General features: G+C 43.4%; 1 protein-coding gene across 2 annotated transcripts in view; it reads right to left on the reverse strand.

The window, feature by feature from the left end:
* Positions 1-3,204: 3,204 nt before the first annotated feature.
* LOC8032070 (gelsolin, cytoplasmic) overlaps positions 3,205-12,488 on the reverse strand; it is a 104,466-nt gene continuing 95,182 nt past the window's right edge. Inside the window, exons 17-19 of one of the 2 annotated variants that reach the window (XM_042288871.1) lie at positions 11,454-11,564; positions 8,836-8,961; positions 3,205-4,612 (exon numbers count right to left, since the gene is read on the reverse strand). In XM_042288871.1, coding sequence (XP_042144805.1) covers positions 4,601-4,612; positions 8,836-8,961; positions 11,454-11,564 — 249 coding nt within the window. In that variant the 3' untranslated portion in view covers positions 3,205-4,600. The remainder of the gene's footprint in view (positions 4,613-8,835; positions 8,962-11,453; positions 11,565-12,488) is intronic. The other variant, XM_029993690.4, reaches the window with a different exon arrangement.

Below are 12,488 nucleotides of genomic sequence, written 5' to 3' on the forward strand. Positions count from 1 at the left end.
CGCGCCTTTTCCGTGGTCGTTTTGAGATTGACCGAGTTATCAACTAGCGACGTAATGTAAAATTTAGGGCCGGCGACTACTAGCCGGGTGCTATTTAAAAATTATGAACTTCCGCCCTCTTTGAGGAATATGATCAAATTGTGTATTTTAATCAGACTTTCACGTAGTTCAACTACTCTACTCAAGTTACTGTAGTTGAACTACTTTTCTGAGTAGTTTAGTAACTTCCAGTTACATTTTTAGTTCAGCAATTAGTAGTTTGATTTAATTACTTTTTCCGAGTAACTTTACTGAAATTACTGAAATTACAAATTACTTTCGAATTTTAGTGGTTGTTTTGCAAATCAACAAACATTTCTGCACAAAAGAGATAAGATGTTGGAAGATGATCTGATATTTGCAAAGAGGGGAAAGTATGTGGCGTAGAGAGGGGGGGGGGGGAGGGAGGGGGGAAGAAAGTGGTTTGGACACTCCGAAACCCCCCAAAATTTTTACGAGCCCCCCACTGCAACGACACTGCTACGAGGCGTCGGGAGCGAACAGACACGACGCAAGAGAGGCCGAGTAACTGCGGGATTAGCGCCGAAAATGGCGTTTCTTCGTGTCCACAAGCTCAGGGAGACTTGACCCATTTGAAGAAAGGGTTGGCCCCGCTTGTACCCAACGCAGGAACCCTCGCCCACTACAGGAGGTGTACACACTGCATCCTCACTCAAAGGAGGCGACTAAATGCAGCACCCGCTCCGAAGCTCATCTGGTGCTCCCGTAGTTTCTGCTGTACTCGAAGAATCGCGTGCTAAAGGGCAACGCAAAGATGACCTTTTTGCCGTTGCCTTTCCTCCCAAAACCCAGAATATGCAGATCTTCAAAGATTCGAAGATCCTTCGAGAAACCTTAGTAATTCCCCCAACGTTTTTATATTAAGAATAATAAACAAGCAGTGTTGATTGTGTTCTAAGTACATGGTACTTAAAGTACTACTGTTTATGAAACTTGTACTTTGCTTAAAGTACATTTTCTGAGCATTTACGTGCACCTTACTAAAGCATTTTTTCTGGTACTTTCTAAGGAAAGTAAAACTCTCGACTTCAATGTACATTCCCCGAATTCAAAGGAAAAAAATGGCGTATCATCGTGTGAAAACGCGCTCTTTCGAAACGTCGTCTGGTCATTTCTGTGAGTGAAGTAATGGCGGCTATCAGACTGAAACAAATAAGTGCCTTATAAGTTGGTTGGGTCAAATAGCTTGTCAGCGAGAGTAAAACAACTACTCTGCGGCGACTTGACTTTATAGAATATTTGCTGCCCTTTCCGTAAAAAACTTATGTGCCGCCGATTACCCCTGGAGCAATGCATACCAGTTAAATAACACTGTATAGGGAATGAAAGGGCATCATGAAAGATTTTGTTAAAAGTACTTCTACTTTATCTTGAAATATGTTGTATTTATAGTACGTTAATTCAAGTACGTTGCACCCGGTATACTTAGTACTTTACTTGAAGTACATAACCTCTCATTTACTTTGTACTTCACTTGAAACACTCTTTAGATGTACTTTACGCAACACAGGTAACAAGCAAACAGTGCCTAAAAAATCAAGCTCAGGCAGTGCTAAGCCTCAAAGTAGATATGACAGATTCACAGTACATCATTGACCAAAAAAAAAAAGTACAAAACAATTACGGACGCAGAAGCAGAACCAGCTATTAAAACATTTGTGTGAAAAACAAGCCGATCCATATTTGGCTAGCACAATTTCGGTTACGGATCGAAACTTATGTACTTTTTTATAACCATAAGAAACATATAAAAGTAACCTCAAAAGTAATTCAGTACTTTTTACGGTAATTAGTAATTTTCTCAATTACTTTCCATTTGAGTAATTTTTACTCTACTCAAATTACTTTTGAGGTCAATACTCAATAACTTAACTTAATTACTTTTCTGAGTAACCTGTACATGTCTGATTTCAATACGCTCTTCTCCCGAATGTTTTTTTTTGTTGTTGTTTGTGTGCAGGGCATATGGGATAATTAATTTAATGCAAAACATTTAGTACATGATTAAATTCTACTTTTGACATGAGAATGTTAAGTTCACAAGAACAATCATCCTCTCACAAATAGAATACTCGCCGGAGTGCTCCACTCCTTACAATAAAAATCACCTTGGTATGATTACATAGCATTAATAATTTGCGACAATATTTTTAAAATATGTTTTTATAATTTTATATATCTGTGCTGTAAAAGAGCTGTTTATGTTTGGAAGTTTCTGCATGTGAATAGCCGAATGCTGAAAATGATTGCAAACGTCTAAACGAGAGCGAATCCACCTTATTTGGAAAATTGGTCTCAGGAACCAAGAAAACAATTTTGAGGAAAAACAAAATGTGCTAAGCACATTATCGATTCTTCTGGTTTACTGCAGCCGCATTGTTGTATTTTTACATCGTGCTCATTTGAACTTCGCTGTTTCTAAACTTTTGCGCGAGGTGCCTCCGGGATATATTTTTCTACAGATATAATACACGTATTAGACACTAAAAATGTGTCATAATATTGGGGAGGGACTGCATCTAATTTATACACTCATCACGAGTTTTTTGTATCCAAGAATGAACTGTACACGTTGATTAACTTGGATTGGATACTGTCCGTTGTGGCGAATCATCAAGAAGTTTATTTGACTTAGAAACCTGCAGTTTATATGCCATCATTTTGAAACTTCGGCACAAGAATAGTGATATATGATACAATGGAGTACTAGCATGACAAATTGTTCAAAGTGTAACGTTGCGGTGTTATGATCGTATTTACAGTTTAAATGCATGGGCTTGTATGGGAGTGCTGCCGTAACCTGCTAACAGATGGCGCAAGCATATGATGGCACAAATTTCTGGGGATGTCTTATAAGTTATAACTTCTTACATAATTTTATTGTTCTTATGTGTTTTTATAAGGTTCTTGTCTGCTCATATATGATCTTAATTGATCATAGGCGTTTCTTGGACCAAGAAATTTCTTATACATGTAAGATTTTTCACTGGGGACATTGCGTCGTTTGGTGTCGAATTGAAATTTTTATTAGGGCATTTAGCAGAGAAGCACCGAGAGAGGGTGCAAAGCGTTGATGTCCAAGAAAGTTGGGGATGCCACCTTTGCCAATATATTGCTGTGAACTACAACAAGGAAAACACTAGCACTTGCTCAGCGATGCATTTTATTTGCAGTAACAAACAATGCATGGGGCAACGTGCAAATTTATTTCGGTTGACATAAATAAATAAAATACCGAATGTCAATCTGCATAAATCGTACTGCATTTTGGCGTAGGTCTGCAAACGACTCTGCAATATTTTAATTAAAGGCACACTGCATTTTCTTCAATTCTTGTAAAAAACACTGATATACTTGTGCACTCAAGGTGTCTTCGAAAACAGTACTTGTATTATAAAATAGCGTGCAAATAATAAAAGTGCGTCTTAAAACAATGCTAGCTTGAAACTAAGCGCGTGCATGCCATCCAAGATGGAGGGCCTCCTTGTCTTTCACCCGCTTCACGAGCAGTCAGTTCCTTAAGACCCTGTCCTCGTCGCCTGGACGATGTGACCTTTTACCTTCTTCAAAGTCGCGTCACTTCGTTCTTAAGATCCTCGTATGACTTCATGTTCTGAAAAAGAAAGCAGGCGGGTGTTATTTTTCTACTCTGCACTCCTAAAATTATCATAACAGAACGCAGTGTTTCTATAGCCTTCAAAGAGATCGTCACGTTAATTAAAGTTATTGCATCGCCTGGAAATAATAAACGTACGGTCCGCCTTGCCATAACAAATCATATCAGTTTCGTTATTAGTCTTTAGAGACAGTTAATATTAACATAATATTTTACTATAACATTGCATCTGATTAGGTGCACCCTTGAACCAACTTGCATCATGATGCCACCGCCGAAAACCAGAGTCAAGCAGCCGTGATTTCGAGGAAAATTGTGAGTGTGTAATCTTCATTCTTGGGTTTCGAATGTCGTGAACATTTACTATTATTTTTTCGCACATGTGTGTCAGCCTCGAGCCTCTCATTCCAATCTGGTTTCTATATTTAAGTGAAGTGAAACCGGTGACTTACCAACCTGGAATCCAACGCTCTTAATTGACTCAGAAACTGGGAGGACCACGGCAATGGTAAGGTTCAGATGCTACCACAGCACTACTTGAAATTACTCAAATAACCCTTTGAACCTTCCCCACTGTTTATCGTGCAATAAAAATAAATAATTCTGAATACTTTTATCAATCCTTACATCTTTCGAGAAAGCTGACAATGAAAGGTGACTCGACAAGAACCATCGTCGATCGAACTGAAACACTACCACTTCGTCATCTCGCCAGATAATTTCAAGGTAAAAATCGTTTTAATTGGCATGTTAAATATAATCACCACATGTTGTAACTTAGTACGTTAACAAATCGGCGCGTGAATAAAACACACAAAAAAAAATAGGAAGTGCAGCCCAAAATGCGAAATTAGGGAAATTCCAACGTACGTTCAGATCATGTCAGCAAAGATCAATGATGGGAGCGGCCGTAGCAAGCCGGTCTTACCGACCCTTCTGGCAGGGGATGTCGGCAAAGCCAGGCGCAAGCGAAGGACAAGTTGAAAAAAAAAAAGCATGCAGGACGCGTTAAAGCATGCAGCTCCATTCCTCGATGCATTCCGCTACAAGGAACTAAGCCAGGTTATCAGGCACGCTCAAGACAAGCTGAAACCGCTGAAACCATACTACCAACTGTTGGAATCGCCTAGAGAGCCTAGATTTGAGATGCAGAGCAAATCAAATCATAGAGAGATCTCTCGCCATTTAATGGCGGACGGCCTTCTGCGCAGATTCAGCACACATGCGCATGTGTGCGTTGTAAAGTGGTGATGAGGATAGCGGATGGAGAGGAGGAGCAACGCCTTCCTAAATATATACCAAGGCCATCATGCGGAATCTGTGACGTCACCAAAAGAAGGCAAACGCGGGACCGTAGACTGGAAACGAGAGTCGCGTCAGCGTCTGACTAACGCCCGTGCCACACGGGCAACTCGAATGCCATTTACAACGAATGACATTTAAGCGGGCGACCAATCAGCGCGCGACACTCCGGGCGTAGCGCATTCCACGCGCGACAGATTGCGAGCTGATTCGCCGATCACACAAATGTCATTCGTTGTAAATGGAATTCGAGTTGCCCGTGTGGCACGGGTATAAGACGCGTGTTCAGTCAGTGAGATCACGAGATTTAGCAGAATTATACGATGTCGGGAACGCGTCTCGTACTGGTGTGATTACCGCGTCCAGAAGAGTGGTCCCTTGATTTCCACACGACGACATCATAAAAAGGTATAAAAGGAGGGAGAACGAAATAAAGTGGTTAGCTGTGTTTGAGACGTCGTCGTGTTTCTTCCACCCAGCCTCAGGTGGTCTAAAAAATGGTAAACTTACACCAACTCGCCTGCGCCCTAACTGTTTTTTCATAAAAAGGTGTCATGTTGTCGCCGGTCGCGATCCTGGCGGTGTCGCAGCAGCCTGTAGTGGACGCGGCAGACACCTGCTTCGCCGCTGGTCGCACTCCAGCTTAAAAATCTACGGAATAAAGCTTCGGCAGCCGGCAGATTTGAGACGCCATGACGACAACAGCGACACTCGCGTTTCCCGGTGCTGTTTGGCGGAACTTCTACGACCGACCACCAGGAACGGGACGTCAGACAGCATATGACACTCGGACTTTCGTAACGTCATTTGTTGCCAAATCGGCACCGCTTGCGACGCGTGGGCGGAAGGGGACGCTAAACACACCGGTCGGAGAGACGTGTTCCGGGCACTGTACCAAGAACGCCGACGCGGCAGTTGTGTCCAGTATCTGCCCCTTCGTTGGTCTTCTTATGGTGACGCCGAAAGGTCACCACTGCGGCTTCGTTGTCTACGAGGTGTGTGGCGGGTACGCTTACAGACGATTTGACGGATTCACTTCCTCTTCCTTAATCATTACAGAGCGTTTCCACGTGCTCGATGGGGGTCACGTGGTTTATGGGTCGCGTCTGTAGTACGAGCTGCGAGGAGGTGCCGCAAGCGTTGATCGTCTGGAAACGTCTCTGCCTTTCCGCCTGCTTTCCTCCTCGCTATGCGAAAACACGCAGCGCGTGCGTACTTGCGACCAATCTCCGCATAAGCCGTCCGCCATTGAATCTCAAACGCTGCCCATGGCATGAGATGGACCTTCTTTACTATCTAGGCTCTCTAGAATCATCCGCTGATCCGAAACCACCTAGCGGCAGAAACCTGAAGCTGAAAAAGAAGAATTTGGCACGCATGGAATGGCAGCGAGAACTATAATTACAAGGGGGGGGGGGGGCGATAACACGGAACTAGAAAGGAAACGTCAATTTTATAACAGGTGGACAAAAAAAAAACGATCTTCAGCTTGTTATTTCTGCCACTAGATGGATGGCGAGGCATGTTAGCAATGACAAAGCATTTCTAGATGGTCACTTGTCTCTGTGGAGTTCGAGCGAACTACTCAGAAGGGCCGTCTGCGTTTTTCTCTACCGTGTCGTTTTGTTAACTTCTATATCTAAGGTTGCATTCTTTTAGTTGGTTAGATTGTTATATCTGTTTAATGCGCCCCATTTCGTAAGTAATGCCAAAATGCTTTTGTTACGCCAGATTAGTCGGTTAGCAACGCTGTAGTATAGACACGCAGCTCGTTGTTAAAGGGAAAGGGGATTACATCGTCTACATCTCCAAATGCAGGCTAATTTGGGAGAAATCACAATTTCGGAATGATTTGCTTGGGAGATTATTAAAAACAAATTCAGTACCATAATTATATCAAACATAATTAGGGACACGAGCGAGTTATTCTAAAAAGTAGACCTTAGAAGGATGAGACTGTGGAAATCACACAGTCGCTGACAGTGTAAGGCACACAAGGCGAGATCTTATTATTTCTCCGTAGCCTATAGGATAGCGAGAATATCAGAAAATAACACCAAAGAACAAATCTCGAACAAAAAAAGCGAGGACATACTAAATCGCGCTCTGCCTTTCTCAAGCTATCAGAGACTATGCGCTGAGAAAATTAGCGAGGTACAGGCATGCTCGAAAGAAATGGCAACATCATTTCCATTGCTATTGGTTAAACATGAAGTACGGAGAGCAGATCGTCTGCTTCTGGCGCAGGGGTTGCGGTGAAGTCACAACGACGCCGAGTTCTGATTGGCTTTAATTGTACCCACTACATTTTTCAATCAGCCAATAAGAGCTCGGCCGTTCTGACATCAGTGGAGCTCCTGCGCACGAAGCAGGTGGACTTACGCTCCGCATAGCTGGCAGTTCCGGAATGGCGCAGAATATGTTTATTAGAAATAAGAAAAGAGAAAATCAACGGTTTGCATCTTTAGCTTTAGCACAAATGACCGCACGTGCACTCTAAGAAATCCGGTGTGTCTGCTTCCCCGCTAAGCACCTGAGAGAGCCATTTACAGTTGTCTACAAAGCGGGATTAGCAAATAATTTAGATTTTGAAAAAAAAAAAAAAAAACACCAACAAAAAAACGCAACCTGCGCTGTGATGACGTAAGCGTGTGAAACGCCGTGATTAGTGTCGCGGTGCTGACAGTATCCTAGATCTAAACATACCTTCAGCCTCGCCTTTCGTCGATACCAAATCGTTGATAGCCGCGATTTGCTTCCCCAGGCGATTTGCGAGAGAGCAGACGCTCCAGATTTTTTTTAGAGTGGTGCACGATCAAGCAAGATGACTGACGCCAGAAACCCAGCAAGATCGCCATATTAAAGAAAGCATTATTCATAAGCGCACGCCAAGTACTGTTCCCATCTTATCCAATAGCGACTTATCCCCAATTACCTGTACTTCGTTTCAGCTTATGTCCAGGCGCAGCCGACGCTACGAGCTCATGGGAAAAATCAAGCAGCATCAAAAGCACAAGTTACTGGGACTTTTCTCGTTTATGATTTGTTCAACAAAAAGAACAGCATGATTGTGCCTTTTCGACGCTGTCCGATTGGTGCCATTAGCTCGTAGCGTCGGCTGTGTCTGGTCTTTAGGTAGAACGAAGTATAGTTTCAGCAAGTAACCAGTCCGAACCGTCCCATTAATCTTGGTGGAAGAAGAAAGAATAAACCATTAACACTGGGACGACACAACCACATCTTTCAACTAGCAGCAGACGATTAAACGATCACACAGCGAGCAGCCGACTAAACCCAGGAGGGAAAAGGGGGAGAAGGGGAGAGAGGGGGAGATAAAAAACGCGAAGAGCAAGTCAGAGAGGTGAATTTATCTCGGATTTTACAAGTTCAACCTCAGTCTTCGTCAGCAGGAGGGAAGGGTTTGACAGGTTATTGTTTGCTGTCCACCATGACCATAGCAAACAACAACGTGTCAAACCCTTCCCTCCTGCTGACGAAAACTGAGGTTGAATTTCTAAAATCCGAGATAAAACCCACCTCTTTGACTTGCACTTCGCGTTTTTTATCTTTCCTTCACTCCGTTTCTCCCCCTTTCCCTCCTGGGTTTAGCCGGCTGCTCGCTGTGGGAATTTTTAATCGTCTGTTGTTAGTTGAAAGATGTGGTCGTGTTGTCCAAGTGTTGTTGATTCTTTCTTCATCCATCACTTGAACCAACACGCTCTTCCAAGCATACCATTAATCTTATTTTAAGAAACAAAGCCATGCAACAAAAGAAAGCCTGCAAGCCTCTTTGGCCACTTAGCGAACAGCCAGACCGCCCACGTCTCGTGGAAAGAGGGGCGGCTATTCTGGGTCACCTTCCACAGGTCGGCGTCCCACTTGTCGAAGAGTGCCGTGAACGCGTCGGGTTCTTGGTTCTGGTTCACGGTGATGATTGAAGTGTTGTCCAAGTCCCTCTGAGTCGGGTCCGTTTTTACGTACTCCTAGAAGCAAACGTTGTGAAAAATCAGCAATCTCACCAACAAGAGCACTTACTTACAATCAAGCACAGCTAACCCGAGTGTCATGATAGATATATGGTATTTTATTTCGCGTCGCACGTTAAGAACGAACGTCACCTTTAAAACTGGTTCACACAGCACCGTTTTCTAATGTTGCGAAGCTCACTTACGCACATAGACGTAGACTTCGGGAAAGGCGGGGGGGGGGGCAGAGCCCCCCCCCCTCCCCTGGTGAGGTCCGGGGGGAGGGGGGCAGAGCCCCCCCCCCCTCGGGTCCGGGCCATCATTCTTACCGAGACGCTGTTTACGTGCCATGTAACGAGCTTCTATAGTTGTGGCATGTAAACAAAGTAACGCCCACGTTGCTTTTATTGACAAAATACATAGGAAATGGAATTTTAGCGTGCTTTCGTAATCTCCAGTTCTGGCGAAAAGGTAAGGCGCAGCACCCCCCACCCCCACCCCCGGAGAACTTCTCAGCTTGCCCCCCCCCCCCCCCCCCCCCCCCCCCCCGAAAATGGAAAGTTTACGCCGCTGCTTACGCATACGTCGAGGTACGGCCATAAGCCGCCGGCACATCTGTGCTTCGTAGAAAGGATTTCAACCAGTTAAAGAAGTAGCTTGGCTAGCGGAATCTGAAGCGCGGATGTGCCGGGTGACTTGCGGTCGTATCTCGACGTTTGCGTACACGTAAGCTTCGTAATGTAAGAAAACTGTTGTGTGAACGAATGCCTTTGGAACCTAAAAAGTAGTGCCAAACTCTTCTGGTAGCACCAAGCTCCCCGTATGGTGGTCCTTTTGGTTCCTGAAATGAGCAGTTTTCCCTCGACCTTTCCATTCTTGGTGCGCAGATCTAAAATTGCTGGTGAGAGGTTCCTTTATAGAGACGTTTCTCCAATATTGAGATTTTGTTATCCACAGACCGGCGAAACATGCGGACATCTGCGGAACGCCATCCCATACGGCGCAGCGATACTTGAAGGCACTAAAAAAAAAGTCCTTTCTTTAAATACATAAAACAACTTAAGAGAATTGTGATGAGCGGATTACGTACACAGTGAAAATGACGCTTATTTTGGCAAGGAACGTTTTCCCCACGATATGTTGCTTCGTACCGATCTTGGCGCGATTGGCTCAGAATGACCCTTCCGAGGCTTACAAGATTTGAATGAACTGAAATGGCGATTGCCGTGACAGCGGAGACCGTTCAGCCATTCACCTTGCGTGGTTTTGTCGTCTGCATGTTAGTATTTGTTTATGTCCGTATAACAGGCAGGAAAGAATAATGCGACTTTCTCAGGATCCAGTCACTTTAGTGTGAAAAAGCTCTCTTTGCGTAATACACGAAGCGGCTGGCTGGACATTTTTAAGGCTTGTTCACACGTTTGCGACCTCTTAGAACCGGGTGCCTTGAAACCTCTTAATATTTCTTCCAAAGAGAGGACACGCTAGCGCCATCTATTGGGTAGCAGTGTAAACTTGGCGGTCCGACATATTTTCTATTTCTCTCACGCATTATCCTTTCTTTCGTGGTTCGAAAATCTTTTGTCAACGTTATAAAGGAGCCTTTCTTATAGTCTTTACGCACATTTGACCTCGGAATTCCCGCAAAACCTTCGCTCTTGTGAAATGCAGTTCCAGGGTCACCGCATAGAGGGCGCCAGAGTGCCAGTGTGTTCTCTCGTGCTAAGAAATTTTAAGAGGTTTCAAAAGGTCTCATCTCACTCGGTCTTACTCGGTTGCAAGAGTATAAACGGGCCTTAACCCCTTTGCTAAGAGCTGCGCGCCACGAGTGTGTAAATAATCTCACGCAATTATAATAGTTATTCTTTCCAATAACTATCGCGATTACTTTATGCGTGTATAAAATTCCAATTTTACCCTGAATGACAAAGACAAACAATTACATAATTTGCTTTCCGGACTGTATAATTTTTGTTTCGATAAAAGTAATAATTACTCAGACCCCGCATATGTCGTTTGTACGCAATGTAAGAAACTAATTCACTGCCATAAATCACATCTCTCGACCTTTGATCTCTTAAATACGTATAGCCAGTCACGTTATGTAGGCCTGTAAAGAGATCTGTAATAATCATGATGCCACGCGCGATTAGGTATTTATGTAGAAAGACATTTTAACAAGCGAAAATTTTCTTTCATAATTAGCTACGGCTAATATTATATTATATAAAGATCAATGACGGATATTTTACATCGTACGTACGATGTAAAAGCTCACAAAATGGCAACGCAATGTGTGATATTTAACGATAGGTCACAGTAACATTAGGAAGTATTGATAACTGGTTATAGAATGTGGTCCCCGAGTCGATAAAACAAAACTTATTCTCCTCATTGCCAGCAACTTTGAGCTGCGACTCGTCGGATTTAAAAATAAAATCATCTTTTGGATGTAAATGAAAACAATATTTAGTGTATCTTCAGATACTGTCCATAGAAATCATCCGTACCATGGCAACTTCGAGGGATTTGGTTCTCTCCTCTTCGGTCGATCCCTTGCCAATCCAGATGTAGATTTCGTCCCCACTGTCCAGCATCATGACGTCGTCCTGATCCAAGTCCTGCGTAAAACACCAACAACATCACATTCTTCAGTTTATAAAAAAAAAAAAATAATGTCCAAATTTCTTCGTTGAGGAGAAAAATATAAAACAAATAGGATGTCTGTATGTTTATACAACAGAAAATTAGTCAGGCTCAATGGGCCTCTTGTGTGTACGCTGTAGATGGGGAATTTAGCCAGCGCAGCATCATTGCTAGCCGGTTGCGACGAGTAAAAGGAGATCGGTAGTCATTCGCTTTTTTTTAAGGAGAGCAGAGTAATAATTCGAAATAAAACTGGTTTTATACACGAATTGATGACTTTTGACGTCAGGCTAGGCAGTGACACTGGCTGGCAACTGCCCATGGACAGAGGGTTCGCTCTTAGAAAAACGTGTTCGTCTTGCTCACACGCAGTATCCACAGCTCTTGTAGTCAAAAGTTCCCGTTTATAAATATTGAGTTGGTGTGACATTGTTTGCGCAGCGGGAAGTATAGTCATTGAAATATTGCAGCTCATATTTTTGTGCATAGAGAAACCATAAGACCAGTACAGTACCATTGCAAGACGTAGTTATTATTTGGCAAATCTACACCGGTACGCCAAAACTTAGCAGATCGAAGCCAGCAAGAGACAAACAAAAACAGTTCCATTTGTCAAATTAAGCCATGCATGATCACACTGGTAATACGTCATACAAAAGACAGTATCTGTAGATACTGTCTGACGCGTGTTTCTTTCTTGCGCGAGGAACCTGTCATATTGGTCATACAAAAACTGCCTGCAGATATATTCAAAGTATGCGCATGTACATAAAGCCAATATGAATTAAGCGTGCTCGGAGATCTTTCTCTCCTCATGTTAGCAGAGAAAAACGTGTCTTCCGTGTGATGCATGAGCTGCATTGCCACGACTTAGTATAAAGGCGCTTTTAACACGCAGC

Source organism: Ixodes scapularis, unplaced genomic scaffold (genome assembly GCF_016920785.2).
Source record: "Ixodes scapularis isolate PalLabHiFi unplaced genomic scaffold, ASM1692078v2 PGA_scaffold11__112_contigs__length_91849675, whole genome shotgun sequence".
Taxonomy (NCBI): Eukaryota; Metazoa; Arthropoda; class Arachnida; order Ixodida; family Ixodidae; genus Ixodes; species Ixodes scapularis.